This window comes from Stenella coeruleoalba (genome assembly GCF_951394435.1).
Source record: "Stenella coeruleoalba genome assembly, chromosome: 18".
NCBI classification, from domain to species: domain Eukaryota; kingdom Metazoa; phylum Chordata; class Mammalia; order Artiodactyla; family Delphinidae; genus Stenella; species Stenella coeruleoalba.
In genome coordinates this window covers 9,478,542-9,505,645 of record NC_137164.1, presented here as the reverse complement: position 1 = coordinate 9,505,645, position 27,104 = coordinate 9,478,542, and the positions used below count along the sequence as shown (strand labels likewise).

The 27,104-nt window shown below is 39.7% G+C and overlaps 1 protein-coding gene across 7 annotated transcripts in view; it reads left to right on the top strand.

Moving 5' to 3' along the window:
• STARD13 (StAR related lipid transfer domain containing 13) overlaps positions 1 to 27,104 on the top strand; it is a 383,423-nt gene that overhangs the window by 206,939 nt on the left and 149,380 nt on the right. The window contains exon 1 of one of the 7 annotated variants that reach the window (XM_079903300.1): positions 6,578 to 7,024. The exons of 5 other annotated variants lie outside the window; for them this stretch is intronic. In XM_079903300.1, coding sequence (XP_079759426.1) covers positions 6,856 to 7,024 — 169 coding nt within the window. In that variant the 5' untranslated portion in view covers positions 6,578 to 6,855. Of the gene's footprint in view, positions 1 to 6,577; positions 7,025 to 27,104 lie in introns of those variants that run through there. One more of the 7 variants, XM_079903294.1, reaches the window with a different exon arrangement.

Here is a 27,104-nt window from a genome sequence, read left to right as displayed (position 1 = left end):
ATCATTTATTCAATCAACTGCTATTGATTTCCTCCTATGTGCCAGGCCTTGTGGTGGGCACATAGGATGTGCATGAAATAAACCTGGTCCAGACACGACAGTCTACTGGGAAGGTAAGGCAACGTATAGGTTAACGAGCAAATAAATAGGTAATTACAAATTTAGAAAGTGCTATAGAGCCAACACATGGGGTGCTGCTTCCGCTTAGGTAAAGTGAACAGGATGGCCCATCTGAGACTGCATGACTTAAGATGATGCTTGAAAGCTGAGAAGGAGCCAGCTATGGGAAGGGCTCCGTGAAGAGCATTCCAGGCTGAGGAGTAGCACGTAGAAAGAAGACGCTAAGGCAGCCAGGTCTAGAGAAAGCTAGTGGGGAGACTGTGATGAGGTGGGAGTGGTGAGCTGGGAATAGAGCACGCAGGACCCCGTGGGCCAAGTAAGAAGTCTGGATTTTTTTCCAGGTGCAATAGAAAACTTGGAGTATTTTAATCAGGGAAGTGATACGATTCAACACATAGGTTAAAAGATCACAGAGACTAGCACACTCAAACCATGTTTTCTGAGGTGCCCTCCTAGAATTAATTTTCCTATATAGTGCTTTGTTATCATACTATTACGGACACTGAAGTGTCAGTTAAGAAACCATGGACTAAGGTTTGTTACCATATCCAATATCACTGAGGATGCTGATTCTTTGTGAGGACCCAGGAAAATTTTCCCTGGGGGTCTCAGTATCTGGTGATGTGTGTTTATCTTGAATCACTGCTTTGTTTTTATCTTATGAATATGTTAAATCTCATAACTGATCTTGTTTCCCTTTTGGCTTGTCTGTTAGGAATCTTAAGCCACATTTTCAGCCACCTCCTGCAAATATACAGGGTTGTGTGGCTTGTATGTCTGTGAACTTGGCTTTCTTATGTTTCCACCTTTCCTTTACCTTTTTCCAAACACACTTAACTGTTTCTTTTATACTTTTATAATGGAGGTATTTTCATTAGCTACCTTAAAGAACAAGGCAGAATTAAATAGTTGGAGGAGAAAATCAGGAATTAAAAATATCTTAATAAATTTAAAGACCTGTTCTTAAGTTTGAAAGTTCATTTGTTAAGTACAGGATAGAGAACACTCATTTAACACAGATTTTATGAAGACACAGAAACACCACTTAGACTGACTCTAACACAGTCTGAGGTGATGGAGATAGCCTCCCACACAGCACTTAACATTGGTGTAATGGTGAGTTTTCTTTCTGTTTGCCCTGGCAGACTGTCCCTTGAGGCAAGGACCACATCGCATTCACCATTATATCTTTCATACTTACCGCAGTGCTGTGCAGGCATTCAATTACTTAATTCAAATTAATACCATGCTGAATTAATGATAGAGTAAATATAGATTAAAAAAATAAAACCTCTCATTATCTCAGACTGGATCAGCAAGAGTGCAATCCCTTGAGTTCAGGAGGTACCCACACACTATGCCATATACTACTGTGCTTGGCCATATCTAGAGCTCTAAGTTTAGGGTAGGAGCAATATTTTTAAAGAGATACTGACAGACTGGAGCAGATCCAAAAGACAGCAGTCAGTTTGCTGAATAGTTAGAAGATGTGTGGTTTGATGGAAAGGAATGTTTAGCATGTGAAAGCAGATTCTTATAAGGGACAGGTTGGCCTTCTAAAAATGTCTGAAGAACAGGCATATGGAAGAAGGAATAGATTTGTCCTAATTCCAGATGACAGAATTAGAGGCAATGGATGGAAATTATAAGGAAAAACTTTCTTAAACATCTTGTAGTCCTCAGTGAGATAATATCCTTCACATATGTTGGGTAAAGCATTCATTAATTGATCTGACCGTGACTTGTATAATAGGTGAGTGGTTGGATTAGAAGATGTTTAATATCCTTTTCAAATCCAAGATGTAAAAACTTTATGCCCATAGTAGTTGCAATGAACAAATGGATTGCTTATTAGCATGTAACAAGCTAATCTAATTGATGTGCCACGTAACCACTATTTACAGGTATTAACATGACTGTTAATACTAAAGGTTTTGCGTTAGTCATGAAAATGTTTCCAAAGGCAATAGGTTTTGACAGGGTGAGAGAGTAGGAAATCACACAGTTGCAGATCTTTGAAACAACTTATAAAAGTGAAAGAATTTTGGTTTGGCTGCAATGGATGGGTATGGGCAAAGAGCCCAGGACAAGTCAGACCAGATCGCTGGCCATAGGAACTGGAGCTGATGGTTGGCTATGGTCCCCAGGGGATGGAATGAGGGCAGAGAATGTGCTCGCAGAGGCCTGCAAAGGTGAAGTTAACTAAAGAGAGTAGCGAGGGCTGAGAGGCAAAAAAACAAAATCTATTACCACTCACAAGTCTTTGCAGTAGGATCTGGACTCCAAGTGGGAGACACGACCTAGAGGTGGAGAAACTGAGTCAGAAGAGAATCCACTCTGAAACCTTTTGTGGAGGGTCCTGGTCACGGCTGCGAATGTTAGTATTTTTGGCTGGCCTGCATTGGTCCTTGGGCATGTGGTGTATGTATGTTGAAAAGGTTTATTGACAAAGAGCGGGGCACATACATCGCGAACCAATTAGTAGAGATTCTCAAAATGAGCTTCAGAGCCCACAGGAAGGCTTTGACATTAACCCACAACCTTTGGATTCAAGTAATTTAAAAGCAGCCCTCCAGATCGGTTCTGCTTTTTTTCTACTGACCACTTGTATCTCAAACATTTTCCTACTTGGCAGAACTACCTTGGCTCCCTCTGCACAGGCTGACGAGGAGGCTGGAATGTGTGTGAAGGAATAGAAGCAGCAGCAGACAGATGAAAGCACAGTGAGCCATTCCTGGCTTCTGTAAAAGCGCTCCTCGCTTTCTGCCATGTGTACACAAAATTCCATTGAGCGCTAATCTGGGATCATCTATCAAAAGACTTAAAATTTTTAAATACCAAAAGTTTTGTTTAGAGGTCAAATTTCGGAGTTTTGACTGTATTTGGAGTGTGTGCATTGGGAAGAAATGCCACAGAGGAGGCCAGGCAGTACACAGAGTTAGCCTTGAGGATGAGCAGAAAGCAGAGGACAAACAGTCTACCCTTCAAAAAAGGAGTTGTTAAGCAAAGAGATGGTCAGGCTGCCTCTTCACTTCAGTATTGGGGAAGGGATGGGTGGGTCTCCAGTTCTTGGTCTTTTACTCCAGAGAGGGCCCATGGTTCTCACTGGTTAGTTAAAGGCTCTGGGCTATGTACCTTACTCTAAAGACACCTCGATCTCAACCACCACAAGAATTTAGTCATCCTATACCTATATTTCCACCCCGCTATCACATACAATTAAATAGGATTAAGATGATTTTCAGTACATTCTTCCGAAAATTTTCTCCCTTATCCAATTTCCCCAGCACGCTTTTAGTGCCACAGTTTTTCCTTCCCTGTCCCTCGTGTGTAACAGTGGCAAGAGTTAAAATATCATCAGCTCGGAGATACACAGAGACTCTACACTTGGTTGTTATATGACCTGGGACATTGCTTCACCTCTGGGAGTCTTAATTTCCTTTTCCACAAAATAGGATAGCACAAAGGGTTGCCGTGGAGATTAATTAAAGGCATGAAATGTAAATAGCATAAGGCTTAGCACTCAGTAGGTGCTTAGCACTGTCAGCCACCCTCCCTTTTCCATTCCCCCTGTTCACTGTTCTTGTTGGCTCCCAATATTCATCTGTTTATCCCATCCCTGAAATAGTCTGAGTGAAGATTCTTCTTGATGACCAAATTAGGAGAGAGGAAAAGTAGTTGAAAACTAAAAACTAGTACTATCCATTTTTCTCATTTTTGAAGGAACTGGAATGGAGGAAATCCAGCATCTTGGGTTTTCAGCACTCCCTCCCTCTCTCTGGTTCCTTTGGTCCTCACTCACTCACCAGTCAAGAGCAAGAGCTCTCTCCACGAGATGCATGGAGGACATTTCAGCCCAGGGAAGATTGTCAGCAGTTTCTTGATTTTACATTTACAACAAGCAGAACAGAACTGCCCACCCAGTGGTGATTCTTCTAACACTGGGACCAAATGATGAAAACAATTCATTGAAAGGGCTCAGATCTCATAGCAATACATTAGCATCAAACAAGGCGATAATGATGCTAATGAGAAAATAATGTTACCTATCTGCTTTAAATATGGTATTTTGGACACAAAGTGGCAAAACCACGGTGAGTAGTTGCATGGGTTTATAGATACTACTACCTTAACCATAAAAAATAAGTTGGACATGACACAGGGAAGACAAAGATGTTGATACATGATCCTTCGTAGATCCCTTTATTAAAAATCAGACTGATTTTTAGAAAAATTGGGCTTTACGCTAAGCTTTCTTTTAATTAGGAAATTCAAATTCTTCTTTTTTCTCCCTAATTTACATTCAATTCTTGTTCTTCATTGCCATCTCCTATGAAATACTATGTTTCATGTTGTTGTATCTGCTTATATATATCAAAGAATACATATTTACGATCTTGATGTTTTCAGAACAAAACACCTCAGGACTTTCAACATGTTCATGTATTCATTATTATTCATAAAGGAGGCATGGTGAATTTTCTTTTTTTTTTTTTTAAATAGTACCTGGCCAGGATACAGTGCAGTGCTTCTCAGGAAGAATCGTTCCATTTACTTTTAAAATGCAGCCAAGTCAGTGTTAAACTCCAGGGTTGGCACTGGGAATGGTCAGTCTTTCTTTAAGTGTTATCCACAGCTAAAAAGCAACTACATATCATTTCCTGCCTTTTCCTTCCCTTTGCTTGGTTTCCCAGCACATATGCAAAGTTCCCAAGTCCCATGATCCGCTCTTCTTTCTCTCTCTACACTTCTTCTACACTCTTCCACTGAAAAGTGATAACTGTCAGGTGTTTACGGCAGGGACGTCCCCAACACTGGACTATCAAACTGAAAGCATGTACACAAGGTGGCTGACATCAGCATCTCCATCAGATGGCAGCCAGTGCTGGATCTGAGCTTGGGGATTGGACCTCACAAGCATCTAATACTGCAGTGGAGTGCTAAGCCTGTCTGCCATTCATGCCCAGGCTTCTGGCATACCAGAGTCGCTAGATCTTAGATCCCTTTCACCATCCACAAAAGATCCCCTGGAATAGAAAAACTCTGATCAAATCCTAAATAAAAATGAAAAAGGAACACCCCTTTCCTTTCCTGCATCAACGCTGACTTGAAAACCTGACCCTTACTTACTCTTGCATAATTATCGGAAGAGGCTCACAATTGCCATGAGCGAGAGTACATTCCAGTGTAGGCCCTAGGGATCTTTATTAACGTGCTCATTTACCTAGTAAGATATTTACACGAAATGAGCTGCTTCTCAGAATTGCAAAGTTCCCGCAGGGAAAGATGTTAGGACTGACCACCGTTAGCCACAGCAGCAAGAATCGAGGACCTAATTTAAGTCCTGTTGAACTTTCAATTGAAAGTTTTTTATTATTAGGATTCCAAATCCCAGGCCAGGCTATGTTTCAGTTTGAGACAGCCAAATATAAGAACAACTTGGCCTTATGCCTCTTTTCAAAGAACTTTATTCCCTCAGCCCCAGGTTCAGAATTTGATAACATGTTTTCTATGGACTTTTTTCCTCTTTACATCAAACAATGTTAAAGAGAAAAAATAGGGGAAAAATGCTAATTACCCCCATATGTATACTCGGATATGGCCAAGTGGAATTACTCACGTTTTCCTTAAACACACACTGTGGTTCCCCATCTCCACACATGTGGGCACAGACCCTCCTGCAAAGCCCTCCTCAGTCTCTGCCTGTCAGAATCCCACCCATTTTTTTAAAGCCCACCCAAATGTCTCTTCCTCTGTGTGGCCTGCTCTCGTCACCCCAGTCAAAAATAATATTGCTTCCTCTAATATTGCTCTTGTGTCTTTCTTGAGGCCCCTTTCACATAAGGCCTGTGTTATGTGCTTTTGCATAACTTCTCTATTGATCCCAGGCAGCTTGGCAACATCAGCATTGCATGGATCTGCATCTTTACAGTGATTCCTGGCAGTGTCTTAAATGTGAGAGGTACTTCAAAAGTACTTTACTTCTGGGTGATTAAAAATTGGAGAGGTGGAAAATTTAAAGGGGTAGATACTTAACAAATACACGTGTGCTCTTGCCTCTGCCAGTCTCATCTGTGAGAGCTCTCAGCTTCCCCTGCAGAAGGGGCCTGGAGCGTATTTACTCAGGGCCTTAAAGCACTTGAAGTTCACTTTTCACTGGAAGAGCTTTATTTATTTCTTTGTAATGAAGGGTGGTAATTTATCCTAAGCTGTTTATGCTTATTTGAAATAGTTTTTCACTTGTTTCTCACATCCATCTTTTAGCTGCCTTGGAGAAGGCGAGTGTGCTTTCTCTAACCCTTACAACCAGAAAGATTGATTTCCTATGCCCAGGGCTTATTTTTCTTCTGCTGCCTTTCCTCTTCCCTCTCTCTTTTCCTTTGAACTCTTTCAGTGAGTGCTGCTTCTCGGGGCTTAGTCAGCTCAGAGGCAGGGCAGTACTCACATTGCCTTCCCGCATTGTGTGGGGATCAGAGAGGCTGGACCTGCCTCTCTCCGGGGCTTGGGGCCGACTGTGGACCGTCCCATCTCCTGTCTTCCTCTGATTGGCTCTGCGAGGTCACGTGAGGCCGGGGGTTGGAATTCTGAGTTGTGGCTTTTGGCACTCCTTTTTCTTTTTAAAAATCGCTGGGTCTGCTGAGCTCTGCTGGGCTGTATGCCTCGCTCTGTAACTGAGACTGAAGGCAGACGGAAACAGCCACAGGGCAGACTGAGGGCAAAAGAAAATCTGCCGGGATGTTCAGTCAGGGACCCAGGACCCCAGCTTCAGGTTGCTACTATCTAAATGCCATGACACCTGAGGGCCAGGAGATGTATTTGCGATTTGATCAGACTGCGAGACGCTCTCCTTACAGGATGAGCCGGATTCTAGCACGCCATCAGCTAGTGACTAAAATTCAACAAGGTGAGTCGCCGGTAGTGGAAGGCTGTTGCTAATTCTGATTTCTGTTGGCTCTCTTTCATGCTAACCCAGTTTTTAAAATTATTGTTTTCACTTTACAACATACGGATTTCTATGCCAAGCTGCGCATACCTTTCAGAAATAACTTAAGGCTGCAGTTTCAAGCAAACAGTGACAGCACTTAGCTGCCACATAACTCAACATAAAGTCCACAAAAAACTTCACGGTAGGACAGTGAATCATAAATTTCCAAGACTTATGTGTCTCTACAGAATAAATGAGACAGGTTTCCTCAGTATGTATTTTAGGAGCTTTTCATTTTTAAACGTGACAAGTTCCACACACTCTGTCACATTTAAAACTTGGACACTTGTTTATTTAATTAGGAGAGGGTGGGAAACTGACTTCCAGCCTGCCTAGATTCTTTAGAACACTCTTAGTGACAGGAGAAAGTTAAAATTCTATTCTTAAGGGCCTTGGGCTGACAACCAGTGTCACATTCTCTGCCTATTTGTACGTTTATGTCAGCAGTTGCCACTGATTTGTTGATACTGTTTTTCTGGTAAAGGATAAGTGTCTGCTAATGTCAAAGCAAATCTTGTGACAGAAGCACCAGCTTTATAAGGCAGAGAGGAGAGGATATTGATTACAAGTTGTTACGTGTTCCTTTTTATTCTCAGGGGGGAAAAAAATCACTAAAACTCATCATTCTCCAAAAATTGTTTAAAACATGCGCTTTATCTTAGGATAGGTTTGTAGAAAGTAGAAAGGTGAACTTTCCTAAGAAACTTCTGTTGCCCATTTAAAAGACACACACACATACTACACATGTACAATAAGTTTATGAAGTTTATAATCACCCCCTCCCAGACTTCTAAATAACTAAATTATTATATTGGTGATACATAAGTTGACCAGGATATTCTAGAGCCATTATAAAAGTACAATTTCCACTTAAATAAATAAGTTTAAGATTATATTGAATTTTAGAGGGGAAGTTGGGGTTTGTAATCATGAAAATCTTATTGTAATGTTTCCAAAAGGAACAATATGTATTCTAGTGAGCAGCATTTGATGAGATTGTTTCCTTGGAAATTAGGATTTGTTTTTAAAGGTTCAGGAACTGGTTATGTGTGAAGGATACTGGTCCTACATACCGGTCTGATTTCAGGAAGGATATTATGTCATTCCATAAACTCTGTGTGCATGTCTTGATTGAATAGAAACAAAAGTAATTATTTCCCTGTGGCTTGATTTAAAAATACACTAGGCTTATAATAAAACCAGCTCCATTTTAGTTTTAGAGATTTCTGACAATGGTGCTTTACCAGACGTCATCATCATTATGGACATAGGGGCTCAATAAATGTTTGGCGATGATTTGATGATTTGTAGTCTGCACTCTGAATGTTCCTCAGCATGCTTATGAAGTATATTATGTTAGAAACATTGCATACAAATAGTTTGAAATATCTTTGTAAATCTCCTTAAATGAATTTGCAGTGATAGATTTCATTAAAAAGTATATTCTTTCTGGAATGAAGATTGTTTTTCCATCGAGGACTTGAAGTTATGAACACATGCATGATCATTGAAAATGTATTCTGTGTCTGTGTTTCATTTTGCCTAATTAGAAAATTTGAGCATACTCACTTTTTTTAATACTGGGCAATGGAATGTTTGAAGCTAATGAATGCCTAAAAATTAAGTGACAGTTAGGATCATAGGGAAGCATGAAAGAATTCCAACAATCCAGTGGTTAGGAACTCATTATTTGTTAATAATGAGTTAATAATACAATGCACGATTGTGTCGTAAGACATTGAGAAAGCAGAAGCAAAATGATTTTACTGGGTTTACCGTATGAGTAGATTGGTTTACTGTAATAGAGAATAACAGTGTATCACGCACTGCTCAGAGCACTTTATATATATTCCAATTTATTTTATCCTCAAAAAATAAATTCTTGTAGGTAAGTACTATTATTATACCCATTTTACAGGTGAGAAAACAGAAGTACATAGAGTTCAAATAACCTCTCCAAAGTTACATAGTAGGAGCTGGTATTTGAATGTATCTTAACTAGAGACCATGCTCAATAATACTCCAAACCATTTTTTAGTTTTTATAATGAGTGTTAAACTACTGAACCTATGGTTGATTTCTGGATTATATAATATTTCAATCTTTTCTACTCAGGGTACAGCAATGAACCATGTTACAGAATCACTGTGAGATTTCCAATCAGGTCTTATATCTCTAGTGGAAGCAAACTGCTGTGTTTTACCTTCCTTGAGCAGTTAGTACCCAATAGTACACAATGTCAGGTTATTATACTAATGGCCCATAATCATTCAGTTAAAGTTTATCAAGTGCATATTAAATTAATAACACCGATATTTTTTGTAACTCACATACTGGTATCTTGAAATGACAGCCACATCATTAAGATTGTTTACTCTGCTATAGATCTTTCAAGGAAGATTTAGCATTATATAAATATAATTTGGGATCAACACTTACAGTCTTTCATGGCTGTTGGGAACAGTGCAAACAAGAGTAAGTTGCTCCTCAGTGACCTCATTACAGTGAGATAATCATTGAATGGCACAGACATGATTCAACAGCAGATCCACTCATGAGAGGGAAAAACAGGGAAGAGAAATAAAGGAATCTTTGATGATACATAGGATCAGAATTAGTTGCTCAAACTCAGGATGAATCTAAACTTGCTTCTCATAGGGTATGCTCCAAAATACACATGCATCATTTATCTAGCCATCTTCTTGGTTCTGGAGTTTTAAGTCCAGTGAAAAAGAGAAGTGATGTTTAAAGTAGGGTGTTTTGCAGAGTGAAAGCTTATCACACAAGTCATACTGCCCATGATCCTTGCCCCACAGTCTTGCTGAATCAATGGGGAAATTGTTACAGGGAGAGAGAATGAAAATTGTAACGGTCCTTATTTCCCTTACCGGCAGACTCTTGGAATGGACAAGAGGGAGGATACTGAGGAGGTGGAGGAAGAGTATGTTAGGCCATGGAAGGGGTGAATTGGGATCTTATGTCATTAGATGGTTACGATTTATTGGCTACATGTGCATCATGCTTAAAGTCTATACACACACATGTTACTCGGAAAATCCAAATTTAAGCAAGTGTATAAATGTGATTACTTGCTTTGTGAAAGAATTCATCATGCTTTTGAACTTAAAAAAATATTGTAATGCTTTAAACAGCATGATATGGACCAGACTGCAATAAAGTCCATTGAACTACAGAAAAAAAGAAGACAGGGATGCAGGCTCTATTTGGAAACTCTCTCATTCTTTTACCAGGCAAGTTTCAGAACTTCACTGGGCCTTCATTTCTTGATGAGAAAATGAGATGGTATGACTATGGTTCCCAAGGTCTTTCTGTAGTTGAGTCAATAACTCCTTGAACAAGAGTGTGTAACGCAGGGAAATTTAAACCTAAAGTAACAGAAGCCCAAAAGGAAACAGAGCAGCTGTCTAACGTGGAATAAATCAATGGCTTATAATTTTTCTACATCTTGTCAAGGAAATGGTAAGGTGGAAATCAGATTTTAGTTCTACTTCTGATGCTAATTAATTGTGTGATCTGAGGCAAGTCACAACTTCTCTGGGCATTCTTTTCTTCTTCCATAAAACAAAGAGTTTGGATTAAATAAATGTGAAGCTCCCATCCTCTCTAAAACTCTAGGATTCTGTGATCACAGGTTATTACTTTAAGAGAAAGATGATTCTTATTTACATTTTCCTTACTATGTCATTCAACATCTACCCAGACATACTTCTTTGATACCTGGTTAATGCTCTCATTATCAATTTAATAGGAACGTTAGGATGTCCTGTCTTGTGGACTATTTAAATGTCAGTACAACCTATATTTATAAAGAAACCTGTAAAAACCTTTCTTTATCAGGAGTCCTGGACTGTAAAATGGAGTTATTGCAGTGCCTGGCCTATTGCAAGGACCGTAGGGATCCGAGAGTGTTAATGTAGGTGGATTCCCAAGCTCACAAAAGACCTCTTTTCTTGATAGTAAATGCAAAATGTGGAAATTTCACTACTAGGAGAATTAGTGAAAATTGATCTTTGCATGTTCATTGACTTTTTACCTGACACTATGTTTAGAGATAGCACTTGAGTTGAACTCAACTAGAGTGGAGTAAACTGCTTTTTTATGTTTGCAGGGAATGGAACTGTGCATTAGTGATGTATTCTCTCTCATTCCTCCATCAAGTCAAATGATATCTTGGGGATTTGCCCAACCTAAGTGGTGGCATTTCTCATCCCTGGTGTAGGAGACCTCCACCAACTGGGTAGCATCAGCCAAAGTCAAACAACCTTTTGTTCTTTTGGAATTGCCCTTTCTACATGCTTAGCATTCTCTTTCTCAGCTACTTTCAGAAATGGAGGATGAATACACTGGCAGAAAGACAGATGGAACACAGAAAACAGGGTAAGCATGCATCAGTCATGTGTTGCTCAAGTTCTTTAAAAAAAAACACAAAACTGTCACAAATTCACATTTCATGAATCAGAGCCTCTTTCTATTCAGTGATGGTGACTGAAGGGCCTGTACACAAAGGACACTGTTTAACCAGAAGTTACAGGAAAATCTGTTAAGTCAACTAACTTTGAATAACATTTTAAAAATCATCACATAGTAAAAAATATGAGCAGTCAAGAAATAAGTACTAGAAAGAAATTAGCAAAGAGCAATATGCTTATACACATATAACACTTGAGAATTGCATAGCTGCACTTCACTGCTTTTATTGGTTCTGAATTTATAAACACTCATCCCAGACGCAGGCAATTGCCAAATCTGGATTTTGTGACATTAGCTTAAGTGAATAGAGCTTCATTTTTCTCGTATCTTCCCCCCCGCACTATAATCAGTGCTTTAATTCTTAGTAAATTTGGGACACTGGTCAACTTTTATAAAGCAGGATTCCCCATTTCCCTAACAACCTAATCATGGCCAATTTAGAAGCACAAGTTAGAAAAAAAATCACCACTAGTGGTCTGAGCAATATCAATTGATGGCCCAGACAAATTTAGAAAGAGAGAAAATGACAAGTGAGTTTTAGTAAACTTCCTATATAAAGGAAAATAAATGGAAATTCAGTGAAAACATATCATTAAGAGGGATGTGCTCTGTCTCTACATTTCATTAGCTATGAGAACGAGGTGCTGAGACTAAGGAAGAAGACATAAGAAGACAGCCATGCGTTTTGCACACCAGATATTTGAATGAAATGAGGATCACGTAACAATCATTTTCTATCTCCTCGGGCAATCTGAATGTGATTTTGGTGTGGGTAAAGACATTATGTATTAATTTACATTCTACCTCATTACCTAAAGGATTTGAGGTCGTTTAGAGAAGAAGATACAACGCAGTTAAAAAAAGATAAATCTGGTGAAAAGAAAAATGTAGGTCAATTAATAAGACTAGGAAGAGATATTATATAAAAATTCACAACGTAAGGCCCTGAATAATTATTAAAAGCAGGCTACAAATTTAGCTTGAGCCTTCCTAATCTAAGAAAAGAGGAAAACGTGATCAGGGAAGGTTTGCCATGTTCATAAGGTAAAAACATACCAGCACAACTTTCCCTGGGGCTTGATATTTGGGAGAATTTTCTCCTAAGGACTTGATATACAAGAGCAGTTTCTCATAAAAAATCCCATAAAGAGACTACAAGCCATAGTCGATGGTGCTTTTAAACATTTCTATAGTGAAATCAATAGCAAATCTCTTATAGCATCCTGCAGTGGAAGTGGGAGCATAACAACAAATTATAATTCAGTAAAAATATTCGAGGATGGGGTGGATGGATCAAAACAAGGAGGTTCAGTAGGTAATCCTCTGATTCTCTGGCTTAATCTAGAAATAGCATGGAAACTGTCTAGAGACAATTTCTCTATGTGTCATTCTCAGAACTCTAGTTACATGGATGGTTGGATGGATGGATAGATAGATAGATAGGCAGGAGGAAAATATGTCTGTGGTTAAGTAATTTGGGGAAATACTGCATCCTCCTTCCCTTCTTGGAAATTCACATTTATGAAAGGCTCAGAGAAATCCTGCAGAAAGTAATTTAACTTTGTTTAAACTGACATATTTCCATATTTCATCATGAAACCATTTTGTACTGGATACCAGGAAGTGACATGATGTAAAATCAATGTTCCCTGGGGAACACATTTTGGAAAGTCTGGTTTAGGAAAGTGGAGGGCTGGTGGTCCATTCAGATAATTCTCTTTGAACATATTTCTTGAATGAATTGATAATTTGAGATTGTATCTTCTAGAGTAACATTGCAAGTATTCTGTTTTCAAATAAGGCCAGCTCCATATACCTTAAAAATCTACTGGGTTAAGGCAGGATGGATATCTTTTATGAAAATTAACAACCAAAGGAAGATCCTAACCTGATTAAGTGCCCTCCGCACAATTTGCCCATCAGAAAACTGAAGGAGTAGGTATATGGGCAGAGTTAATCATTATAATAAAAAGAATACAAACAATCTTCAAGTAACCCTACAAGATAGGTACTGCTGGGCCAGGAGAAAGAAATGATTACTTTTTAGCTCTGGATCTACGATAAAGCCAAAGTCCTGGTTGAGTTCCAAAGGGGTCAGAAGTTACAGCAGCTAATTCAGAATATTCCATTACTGCTGGAAAGTGGAGTCACAGCCCCACAGGAAAGAAACAGGAAACTATATAGGAGTCTCGAATTCTCCCTGGCTGTAGGTGATGGGAGAGGTGGACTCCTGTAAGCTCAAACTTTGATGGGTGGCTCAGAGTCAGTTTCTGACTTGAAGGGCCAAACGTATCCTTGTTTACATAAAGTCTCCCTTGGAACGACAGAGTAAAGTGAACTGATAGATAATAGGTCATTTTTGTTAGTAAAATCTGTTTGGTCTAGTTGTATAAGCAACTTACCAAGTTTCCCATGAAGACTACAAATATTCTTAAGGTATTTTTCCTCCTGCTGGCAAAGAGATAACAAATTAGCATTTGCATTATGACGGATGCTTTTTGAGAGAAATCCACAGAATATCAAAAAGCTGCAACAGAATACATGGAGAATTAGCCATACCGTGTAGCTCAGATCCCCATGTTGTAAAGTCACACAGGGCCAGAGCAATCACTGTAGAATGGTGCAGTCTAGGGCAAGGCAGACACACAGATTACTATGAAAATTTATACACTATTGTTTGAAAAGACATGAATTCTCTTTTTTAGAGAAACTTAGGATCAAAAGGAATTTAAATGGAATGGTTGGAAAATAACTTAAAATTACAGAACATGCTAATGCTGTTAGAAAAAGGAAATCAATAGAAAAAAATCCGAAATGTCTGGCTAGACTCTCAAATGACTTCCCTCACAAGCCATAGGAATCCTGGTAATTTCAAAGGTCTGACAGAGGCAGAGCTGATTAAAATACCAGTGATTTGCATTGCCTTGTCTCTAACATTCTGATAAAACACTAGAGTGAAACAGTGTAGAGGAGAGAGAGGAGATTGTAAAGGGACTCCGCAGTCACCAAGTAACTAATTTACATATCAGTATTTTGAGCTGAAGAAGTTATTCTCTTCCTGCATTCCAAGTCTCCTCTTACTGGTAATTTTGAAAATCATGCATATGGATGACAAGAACCTTGGATTAGTATTCAATCTCTATAAGTGAACAGTAGCATTTCACATGCATTTGTATTCACCAAATGACAAACTGGAAAAAAATACGATAGTCATAAAATCATATTTTCCTCTGAAGGTTTTACTACCTCTAAATTATTTATAATAGTAAAAATTACTGTAAGAAATAAGAAGGATTTACAATTCCAATGACAATGATATTCCAACCATTCTCACCTAAATAAGACTAGAGTTCTTAGTAGAGGAATTTAAATCTCTCCGAAATGCTTTGAAGGACACAATACATTTCCTGCTAAATGCATTTCTCAAAATAGAGAATGAAATCCGTTGCAAGGTATAACTTGGAGGACCATGTGTTGTGTATAATAATTTCTTATTAATCAAATCGCCTTCACTACTACATTGATCTCTTTGGGTAGGAGAGTCTGCTACCACCCTTTCCCTGCACTTTCCTATTTTCACTGTTAGTATTCCATTCTCTCTGCTGTGCTTTTAGGAGGAAGGTCTACGGCAGATAAAGCTGCTTAGATGTTTTTATTACTGGCTTCCTAGAAGAAGGAGGGGAAAAATCTTGGCCAGAAAGAAGGGAAATCAGTCTTGCAGGATATCTTGAAGAAGACCGCAAAAGAATTTCAGGGACTGAGTTTATCATCTGTTGGTCCCAATACTGAGTGTGATGTAATTCCACATTTGAATTCTTATGTATTATCAATGGCCAGGGCAGCCAATCCATTGGAATTGCTTGGAACAGTCATGAAATGGTAGCACAAAGCATTAGAGAGATGGACATTTGTTTCTTGCCTTCTTCTAGGACAATCTTCCAGGAGTTATTCTGTTGATGGGATGATGAAGTCTGTATTCTTTGGGGCAAGTAATTGAAATATGTTGGTTGAATTTCAAGAAACACTTTCTGCTCTTGATTGTGGGATCAAGAATGTCCTAGGGACACTGTTCATTTAACCTAAACTTTAAACTTTCTACACCTACTACTGAAACAATTGGAGGCCTTTGGAGTCATGCAGCTTGAGTTTAAAATTCAGCTCTGTATCTCCCTAGCAGAGTGACCTTGGCCAAGTTACTTAACATTTCTAAGCTTCAGTTCTTCTGTGGGCAAAAAGGAGCTAGTAATAGCCACTATCTCATAGTTATTGCAATAAGTGAGAGAATACAATTAAACAGAACACGGTGCCTGGCACATACTAAGTGCTCAATATAAGAAAATATATCAATATTTATATTAAACAAACATCCATGTACATAGGGCCCTTCAAGGTATTGTATCAGCAAACAAAGAGTAAATTATGTACTCTATACCAAGTTTACTAAGGCAGGTATACCTCTCGCCACATTTTTTGTGTCCTCAAAAAGTATCCACCACAAAACCTGAAACAAAAGGTGGGGTTTTTTGTTGTTGCTGTTGTTCTTTTGTTTTTTATCTTAAACTGTAATGAAAACCATTGTCGTTCCCAAGTGTGGTTTCCTGGGCACAGCAGTTATTCTTAGTTGCTCTGAACTGACCTAAAGTGATGGGTTTAGGCCCCATTTCAACTCATAAAGATAAATAGCAAAGTCTGTTGATCCCCACCTTCTGCCAATAAAAGAGGCAGGAAATGTTCCCAGCTCTGGGAGTGACTTGCTGGTAAACTAAAACTGAGAGAGGGCAGCAGTGCTGGAGGAAAGGGGGCTGTGCTCTCAGTAGGCTGGAGTGAAAGGCCAGGGAGGCTATCAGTGTGTGAGGGCGGGAGCAAGGCCCTAGACCAGCCTCATTAGCCAGTAATAGAGGGTTATGTCTATATATCTGATGGTTTTTATCTATAATGTCTGAGTTCCCCTCTCAACATGTTGTGATTTTTCTAAACTGAGAACTTAACTTTGAGATTTTTCTTAATTTTGTAGAAACTTTCCAGTATTACAGTGGTCTTTGCTTAGAGGAATTCATAGAAAAGAAATGCTGTAAAATGTCAATAAACTTTCAAATGATCAGTTGGCAATTTAAAAACTAAGCACTCTGTTTCTCGAACTAATTCAAGCAAATTATTTAAGAAGCTTTCATTGCCCATTTCTTCTAAGGATTTCATTCCTTTTCATTCAGGAATATTCTTCATATTGTTGAATTCCTCCGCTGTGAAAGACTGCATATGGATATGAAATTAACATTTGTTGAAATTTGTCCTTCAAGTTGAATGGACTAAATCAACGTGGATTCTTTTGCTTCATTTATTTATGGAATATATGTAGTCTTAGGTCCTCCTCCATTTTTGTGCCCCCCAGCCAACAAAGAGTAGAAACATTAGTTAGTCCAGTCTTTTTATATCATGACATAAATGTTAACCTCGAACTTAGTAAAAGCCTTGTTTTATAAGATAAAATATTTGATGTTTGCGTATGGCATCCTGGAAACCCTGAAAAGCTATTATAACAGTAATGCCTTCACTGGTAGCATGTGTGACATTTTGTGGAGCCACTCCATATGGATTATCTTTTTGAATATGAGTGTAAGATAGTACTGATCATCTTGGATTAGGAAGCTGTGTTCCCTAGAATCTTTCAGAGATCTGACAAATGCATATGCAAGCTTTCCTACTTTGAGACGTTTCTAGTCTCCGTTCCCTAAGTTGTTCCTTTGGAAGTGGATTTTCACTTGGTTTTGCTGTATGGAAAAGTACATTTCCCTGAGTAGACTCTATAGATAAGTATAGGCTCACTTGATCGAATAAGGAAACTTGGCAGTGAGCAATACGGTTGTGAAACATTAACTAACTGGTAGAGTAGAGATGGTTTCAGAGTCCAACTTTTTCCTTTCCCCCTTCCACGTAGAGTAAAATTAATTCCTCACCTCCAGCTTTACAATTCAGTTTCTGACAGAGCCATTCTATTTCTGTTTCACGTGAGGCTTCTCCTCTCACTTTTGTGTCCATCTCCCATCGTTGGTCACTTTAGCAGAACTGGCCCTGGACACTGTAGCTTCTATTCTGTGAAGCCTGGTGCTTTGTTCTGTAAGGCAGGAATGACGTGGAATTGAGACAGGTTCTTTTCAGCTCTTAACTGTCAGTCGTGCTTCCTCCTGGCTGCTGGAGTCTATGCAGCTGTGTCCAGAGGTGAAGGCAAGCCATACCTCCTGGGCTGGGGCAGAACTTTTCCACTGGGTCACCGAAGTGAAAAGAAGAGTGTAAGTTGGGGTTTGTCGTGGAGAGGCAAAATAATGTATCAAAATTTCTGTGCCTTTGGGTCAAATACTTGGGTCTGGGGATTGATGATTTGACTTTTTATAAATTTTATGCCACAAATTTTAGCTCTTGAAAAGTTTACAAGATTTTTAAAACATTGACAGCATACTTATACCTGCTCTTATTGAGGGTTCCCTATTATGTACCAGGGACTGTTTTCGGCACTGCATTTATTGCTATTTTATTTAATTTTCATGAAGACTCGAGAGTTAAATTTACTCATCTGGAAAATAAACATAGTAAGGCCTAACACTCAAGGCCTTATGATGTTCATTTTTCAGATGAGTAAACGAAGACTCGGAATGCTAAATAACTTTCCCAAAGTCCCCCAGCAAGTAGGTGGCAGAGCTGGACTCTGAACTCAAGTCTGGTTCAGAAGCCTATGTCAGCTTACCACTGACAACACCAGCACCCTCATAATTATGTACATGTCTACCTTGAATCCAAGCAAGGTGTTCTGTTTTTTTCATCACTTTGGACCTTCTCAGTCCTCCCTCTTCTCCCCCAGCAGTCCCTCAAGTTGTTGGAGGACTTCACCTCCAAAACCAGCAGCAATTCATCGTGATCATCCTATATACTAACTACTCTCCCACTCCTCTCTTGAGGGTTGGCTGCTCTTCATCAAGGGCGCTCTGTCCAAAGTAAACAACACGGCAGCAGCATTTGGCCTTTGGTAAGGAGTCTAGCAAGGTTAGGTAGGAATAAGCATAACAGAGAGAAAGAACAAATTCCTCCACCCCCAACCCCCTTTCCCTACTTCCGGACCCTGCAAAATGCTGCCCTTCTTCCTAGAAGGTGCTGGGGGTCAATGTCCATACTCCCCCAGGTTTCCCCAGGGCTCTTAGGGCCCCGGAGCTCAGAGGCTCATGTGATCTTCACCGTGGGCCTTTGCAAGTGAGAATCGAGATGGGAATTAGGTCAGACCTGTGGTGTTCTCTGGACTCTGGATCTTGAACTCATCAGTTCTGTAGTGGAAGGAAAGCATGTGTTAAGCCAGGGTCTCCATTTGCGGAGAGAAGCCCCGGATGGAGCTTTCTTTTCCAGATTTTGCAGTTTTGACCTCAGTCACGGCTGAGGCCTGCAGACCAGAATAGTCACAGTTGTGCTCTGCCCTTGTACTGCACTTGTAGCTGGAGAACAGTAGTCAGTCAGAAGAAAATATCAATGTTCTGCCAACTTCTGCTGTTTGTGCAATTTTGCCAGAAGCCAAAACAGGATCGAAAATAATAAACAGACCTCCTCCCTTGTTGCATGACTATTTACATAAAGAGATTGATGAACTGACTGTGCTTGTGTGAGTGCTCAGGGAAGGGAGTTTTTAAGGAGAAAAGGTTAATTCTTTGGTAGTTGATTGGGATTTGAGCTTTTCCCAAATAATTGGGTTTTTAAAGAGATAACTCATAGTATATATAGTGCTGCTTCTTCAATATAAACAGCCTAAATCATGGATAAAACAACCGGACACATGAATTACATACAGCTGTAAAATTTTGCAGGGAAAGTGAATCTTGAAAACAAAGGGCCAGCGTGAGTCTTAAGTAGAATAATGATGTTTCCAGTGGAAAGAGGAACCAAGCTTGGGGGACTGGAAGGCAGGAGGCCTGGTTCTAGGACACCTTTGCGTCCTGGGTGACCCTGAGGTCACCATCGAGGTGACCGTGTACCCTGGTGACCATGCATGCTTTTATTTAATCTCTCAGTGCCTCAGTTTCTTCATCTATCAAATGGGAATAATACCAGCTCCTGCTATTCAGTGATATTATCAAAAGAGAAAAGAATCGATGTGAAATTAATCCAGATAGAAGGCGTCATCCTCAGTTCTGTTGTGGCTAAGTGATGTCAGGGTACCTGTTAGGGACCTCTGGGCCTGAACACAGGAGCCATACAAAGCAAGCCCCAGCTCTTTAGTTCTCAATTGGACACGAAACATCACCACACTTGCTTCTCTTCCTTGAATAATAATTTATATCACCCCTCATGGATATGGGAATAATGTGCCACTCTGTGGTCTTGTTTTGTTTTTAGTTGGTTCCCAAATAGACAAAGTATTCTAATTCTTGCCTTTATTTTGTATTTTCTTTTTATGTATTTGATATGCTATGAGGGAATCTATGTAATTAATAAGGCTCATTTTAAACTCCACTTTTCCCTCTTATTTTTCTGCTATTCTGAGGTGTTGAGAATTTTACTTTGTATTTTTTACTCAGCTAATGAATTTTGTTTCACCCTTAATGAATAATTTCCCATAATCATGAGCAGAATAAAATCTTTTGAAGTGAAAGATATTGTGTGATAGACTTGGGGACTTTGACAAATCGAAGCATCATAGATCATATGCTTTCTTTGAGTTAAGAATCTCCAGTATAAATCAGGCTTCCTGCCAAGGCCAGTAGGCAGTGTGGACTGTCCTCTAGGCAGGATAGCCTGGTGTGGCTGTTGAGCTGGAGGCCTGCAAGAGCTTACTGTGATCGCGGCGAACTGCCTGAGTCTGAGAGGCCTGAAGGAACCTGATGTCACCTGCCCAGATTATCTGATGAAGAAAGGACGTGCCCAGTGCTTTCATGGGGCCTTGCCCAGCACAGCCTGGTCTGCAAAGCCTCAGGAAAGAAAGGTGAAAGGTGAAAGAACGCACACTTTACAAACATATCCCTTTAAGATGTTCGGGTTTTGTTCCATAGTGTTTTTTTTTTTAAAGCAATCCTTCCTCCCTTCCTTCCTTCCTCCCTCCCTCCCTCCCTCCTTCCCTTCCTTTCTTGGCTGTGTTGGGTCTTCGTTGCTGCACGCGGGCTTTCTCTAGTTGCAGCGAGCGGGGGCTACTCTTCATTGCGGTGCACGGGCTTCTCATTGTCGTGGCTTCTCTTGTTGCAGAGCATGGGCTCTAGGCGCTGCGGGCTTCAGTAGTTGTGGCACATGGGCTCAGTAGTTGTGGCTCACAGGCTCTAGAGCACACGCTCAGTAGTTGCGGTGCACGGACTTAGTTGCTCCACAGCATGTGGGATCTTCCCGGACCAGGGCTCGAACCCATGTCCCCTGCATTGGCAGGCAGATTCTTAACCACTGTGCCACCAGGGGAGTACCTGTTCTGTAGTTTTGATATCAGGTTTTTGTTTGTTTTGTTCTCAATGTTTGAGTGTGCTGATGATGTTAGATTTCAGGAGGAAGGGCAGTTACTAAGCTGAGACTGGTGTGAAAATCTTTTTGTTGAGCACTCTGTATGTGTGGTTATTACTTGAAAAGGCTGGGTGTCTTGAGTGCAGTGGCATTTGAGGGGGAACTTTATGAATGAAGAGGAAGGAGCTTGTTTGATGGAGAGTAATCCAAGCGTGTGAAGGCTTCCCAAAACCTTTACTCCAGCAAAGCTGACCTGTAAGACGTTATTGACTTCTTTCTTGCATATGAGGGTGAGACTAACGTCTCTCCACCCCCACCCAGGTTCGTGATGCTCTGAGTTTCTCTGCAGCCTTTGGCTTAGCAGAACACGTTTCTTGTTTATAGCTGTCTCTGCTCATTGATTAGCCATTTTAATGAATTATAATGTTTTGTGATTGTTGTTAATAACTTGACATGGGACTTAGGAAGTCTTCAGAGCCTTGATTTAGGAGAGAAAGACTCTCTCAGACATCTTTCCTTTGGCTCTGGGAGGCTGTGCACTTTCTAAAACTTGTAGTTTGCAGATGCAGTGTGCATTGAATGAAAACATGGGCTTTGGTGTTCTCTGGAACTGGGTTCAAATCCTAATTCCAGCGTGGATTGGCTGTGTGATCTTGAGCAAGTTCTATGAACTTTGTAAGCCTGTTTCCTCATTTAAAGTGGGAAGAAAAATAATAACGTCCACGGCCTGGAATGAAGTGTTGTCACACATGCAAAGTACTTATTGCAGAAGCAAGCACTTACTCAGGGCTCAATATACATTCATCTGAAAAGGAGACAGAAAGGACACAAATAACCAGCAACATCGTCCATTACACTGTGGACTAACTCCTTGTGGAGAAGATAAAAAAATACCCAACTTTGGATAAATAATAAAGTAGAAGCTAAGGAAGGGCCCAATTGTAGTGGGTCTGAAATTAGAATGTGTCAAGTTTCCTCAGAGAAGAAAATGTATAACTACTGCAGCTAGGAAACTGTGCAATTTTAAACAAGGATTTTCCTAATCAAATGGAATTTACCTCTGAAAGCAGATAACTGTCAAACTCTGCGTATAATAGAAAGTATTTTTAGTCCTTAAAAATTACTCTTTAGCCTTAAAAGTTACTCATTAGACTACCCCATAAGTCCAGAATATGAACCTTAACTCTGGTATGAAGTTGATGGAAACATACCTAACTCTTAATATTTCAAGTCTAACTTCCCCAAATGAAGCACATCTGCCTTAGCAGTGCAGTCGTTGGGACCTAATCACACATCCTCAGAACTATTCTCATAAGATGTGAGATAAGCCCGGAGGAAGTACATTATTCTGCCTTCACCCCACCCTCAAGTGTGCAGCCTACTCTAAAGCCTAGAAGCAAAGAGACAGCACAAGGAGCAGGAAAAGATACCTTCAAAGCCTAGAATCCCCTTGGCTTCTTTTCAAAGACAGTCTTTTAAGTCTTCTGTTTTGACTAAGTTTTGATAAACTCGAAACATTGAATCTTAACTTTGTTGTAACCCACTCAGCCAGCTTACAGAAAATGAAGTGCATTCATTCATTGTCTTTCCATTTTTGCATGAAGGGACACAGTCATTCATTCACTCACTCACTCACAAAGTCACTTCTGGAATACCTACGCTGTGCCAAGTGCAGGTGTTGGGATATAACAACACATTAAAACAAAATCCACACCACTGTTTAATGGGGGCTTTAAACTCGTGCCACAGAGTGTTAAAGGTGCGGGGATGGCATCCGTGCAGCGGGCGTTGGAGGCACAATGGCCAGAGTCTTTAGCTTTAGTTATTATTTTGTTGTTGTTCTCATGTTTTCGTGTTTCATTGCTTCAGCTTCCAATCTTTTAGCAGAAGGCATCCATGCCTGGTATTACTGGGGGTGATTCTTACTAACTGTTGGGGAATCCTGGAGTTAAGACTTCATCCATTTTTGCCGCATCATTTCACCATGTGTCTTCCTTAGAATCTGAATAACTCATATCCCATCATCCAAGAGCATGGAATGCTCTCCCTCTGGCGAAAAGTGCATTGCTGATCTCCTCTGTTCTCAAAAAGTCAGGGCACATCATTTACAGAGAGCTTACCTCTCTGCTAACACTGCTACACTAGCATTTGTGCTCCCCCTGTAAGGATTAGAATGGTGGTGAATTTCTCATGAAATCAACTTTAGTAACATAGCAATAATTAACACAAATATTTAAGAAAGGCTACATTTTAGGAATGAATATCACTTCTTCTGCATCAGTTACACTAGTGGAGAACCTAACCTAGTCAGTATTTCAACAAATAATTGTTCAAAGCCGATTGCAAGATCTTTGCTGCTATTGAGTATGAGGGAAAATTATATAAAACATGATCACTGCCCTCAAGGAGATTACAATTAAGTGAGATAAGACATATAAACTATCATTAATACCAACAGTTCAAGAGAGTGCATGGTTCGATGACTAACGGATTATCAAAACATAGGTATTCATAAGAGTGCATTGTCAGCAGGGCAGTAAGGTAAGGAAAAAAGGTTCTTGGGCCTGAGCTATGGAAAGTGGCTGTGCTTCCACTGGGCAAAAGTCAGAGGAACTTATTCTAAGTAGGACAACAAAATGAATTGAAAAGTATAATTTAAGTAATTAAGAATGTAGTCCATCCTACCATATAGCACAGGGAACTATATTCAATATCTTGTAATAAACCATAAAGTAAAAGAATATGAAAAAATATATGTATAACTAAATCACTTTGCTGCACACCAGAAGCGGCACACAACATTGTAAATCAGCTATATTTTAATTTAAAAAAAATGTACTCCAAATCTGGTGTAGGAAGTGAGATGATAAGGTTGAAAAAGGAGTCTGAGGCCAGACTGCAGTGAATTTGAAAATTTTTTGGTAGGTAATGGGGAGCTACTGAGGGAATTTGAGTAGAGAAGTAATTGGTTGAACAGTAGTTTAAAAAGATGAATAAGTGAATATGGGTTTGAAGTGGTCAGAATGAAAGTAGAGAGAGAGTAATAATCAAGGAACATGTGTTTTGTCCAGGCCCTGTCTAAACATGATAAATGACTGTCTCATTTAATCCTCATAATAGAAGGTACTGTTGGTGTTCCCATTTTAAAAGCTAAAAAATTGAGGCCTAGAGAGATTAAAGTTACTTGTTCAAGTTAAACCCAAATAACTAGCAGGACTTGAACCCAGGGCTATCTGACTCTATCTTCTTCCACAGCTCAAGGGTTCCCCTTATAGTTTAGTTTTTGTTGTTACAGTGACTACCCAGAAAAATATCCCAAGTGACGGGGATTTTAACTGTGGCAATAAAGAAATGATAAACCTAGGATTTAGCTCCATAACTTTTCAGAATGGTAAAATATTTATATTCTTTTAAAACTTTAATGTTCCCAATTACTAATTTATCTCTTCATTCATTTGAATTTATTACTGTACCTTCTACTAGAGATTTTCATTCTATTTGGAGACACCTACCTGGTGATTGTATTATTAGTAATTCTTGCTCAGTAAATTCTGGGTCAACTCACGACAGAAGTTTCCCTGGATTTTAATTAAATTACTTGATGGAACTATACGTGTTTTCTTTCTGCTTTAGCCATGATCCCTTTAAAAATTTATCGGTAAGGAATAAATAAAATTAAATACTAATATAAAATGAATTTAATATGTGTAGTAAGGAGATTTAAATTTTAAACCTCTAGACATTACAAATTGGCTTGATGATTTCATTTTTCAAAGAAAGGCTTTTCTAAGAGTATTATGTACCTAAATACAAATAAAATTTGGTTCCTGATTCTGGAAATGTGAATAAACCAAAACACTAGTCATATTGGGCCAATTGGCTGAAATAGTTTGAAACCAGAAGATTAATTTGTAGAGAAACCCAATAAACAAGTGTCTCTATAAGACATGGGATCTTGTTGTTTATACCAAATTCTTAAGCAGCCCGTCATTATTTTATCAAAAAAGAGAATTTCAAACATGAACTGTTCCAGAAGTAATTTAAAGATGTTTAAATATTTTATGAAGTATGAAATCACACATACTTGCCTCAGGCAGACTCCCCACTGGTATTGAATAAAAAATACTCATATAGTTTTTTTTTATAAGAGCTATTAATATAAAGTTTTACTTCTCTGCCTGAATCGTAGTTCATATTCTGAATCTAGCCGCAGGTTAAATCCCAGTTAAATGAGGTGCCTACAGAGCCCCCAGGGGACAGAGTTTGTATGCTTACTCGGATAAAGTGCAAATGATACTGAATTTTCTACTGTGCTCTAAAGCACACATTCTATTTTCTCAACACACTCTAGTCTCTTGACTCCTATTTAGAAAACAACTTATTACTGTTTCCCTCAAGTCCAGTGTACTTTTATCTTTCTTTATCAAGATTGCTATCTCTACACATAAGATGGGCAAAGGTCATGGTGAGTCAGGCAAAGTCTCTCTTCTTAGAAGGTCATGGCCACACTTATTCCCATGACCTCTCCCAAGAAGCAAAAACTAGAGGTCACTGCCCAAACTCTGGGTCAGTGCCAGCTTATTCTCTAGGACAGGCTGTTCCTGACCCAATAACCAGGTCCCGAAGGTTCATGGCTTCCCAAGGGAGCATCCTTCTTTCAAGGTTCACACATAGTGTTCTTGTCTGATAGTTATATGTAAATCGAGTTCTCCCTTTCTTGCTGATCAAGCTGCTCTGTACATGGGTAGCATGAGAGAAATCATAACCTCTGCAACTTCTATGTATCAAGATAGACTTCTAGATAGCACTGGCAATATGTCTGACCTTAAGCTCTTCACCATGCCCAATGGCAGACTCATTCTCTGACTGTTTCTGATGTAAGCCCCAGCTGAGCTAATCCTACAAGACCCAAGTTCCCCAGTGAATACATTCATTGAGCAGCAGTGGTTGAACTTGGAGAAGTATAATACGGTTGCTGTGTAACAAACCACCCCAAACTTAGTGGCATTAAATAACCATTATTATGCTCATGGGTTCTGTGGGTCAGGAATTTGGAAAAGATACAGTAGAAATGGCTTGTCTCTGCTCCATGATGGTTGTGACTTTAGCTGGAATAACTTGAAGGCTGGGGATGACTCAATGACTGGGCCCTGGAATCATCCAAAGCCTCATTCACTCCCAGGACTGGCTGCCTGACATGTGGGGCCTCAGCAGAGGCTGCCAGCTGCTCTCTGTTTGGCGGCTTGGGCTTCCTCACAGCATGGAGACTGCCTTGCAAGGGTGAGCAAGGCAAAAGTGCATGCCTTTTCATGATACCCTTGGAGGTGGTATAGGGTCTCTTTTGCTGTATTCTGTTGGTCAACATAGTCATAAAGATCTGCCCAGGTTCAAGGGAAGGGGGCATTGACCCACTACACGATGGGAGGAGGGCCAAAGAATTCACAGATATATTTTGTAACTCCAGTAAGATGTTTCACATTGGGTAATTCTGGGTTTCTGCCATTCTTGCTGGCATGTGCCTGGCCTTTGACTGATTGATTCATTTCTCTGAATTGTACAACTGCAAGAAGCACTACAACTAGAGTCATCATGCAGTGTGCTTTTGCCCACCAGTGTGCAGAGAGTGCCTCGGTGACATTCCTGTGTACACTGCATTGCACTAATCCTTTGGTTGTGATTGTATGAGTAGTTACAGGCATTGTTCTGTACATACAGTAACTTGTTTAAGCCCTATAACCCTGTGCAAAGGAGAATATGCTTCCACCCATACTCCTTGCCCAGAATTAGAACAAAATCCAGAATCTCCAAGGTTTAGGGCTAGGGAAGAGTCTCCAGGTGAAGTCAAACAGTTCTCAATTTTATCCCAAACCCTGTTTTCCATGGACAGAACTCTGAGTTCTCTCACTTTACTCACAGCTCCTTTTTTTTTTTTTTTTTTTTTTATTGCTACCTTGAGTCCTTAGGGATAGAATTTAAGTTTCTGGGCGCTATTTTATTAAGAAATTAAAGAAGGACTTCCCTGGTGGCACAGTGGTTAAGAATCTGCCTGCCA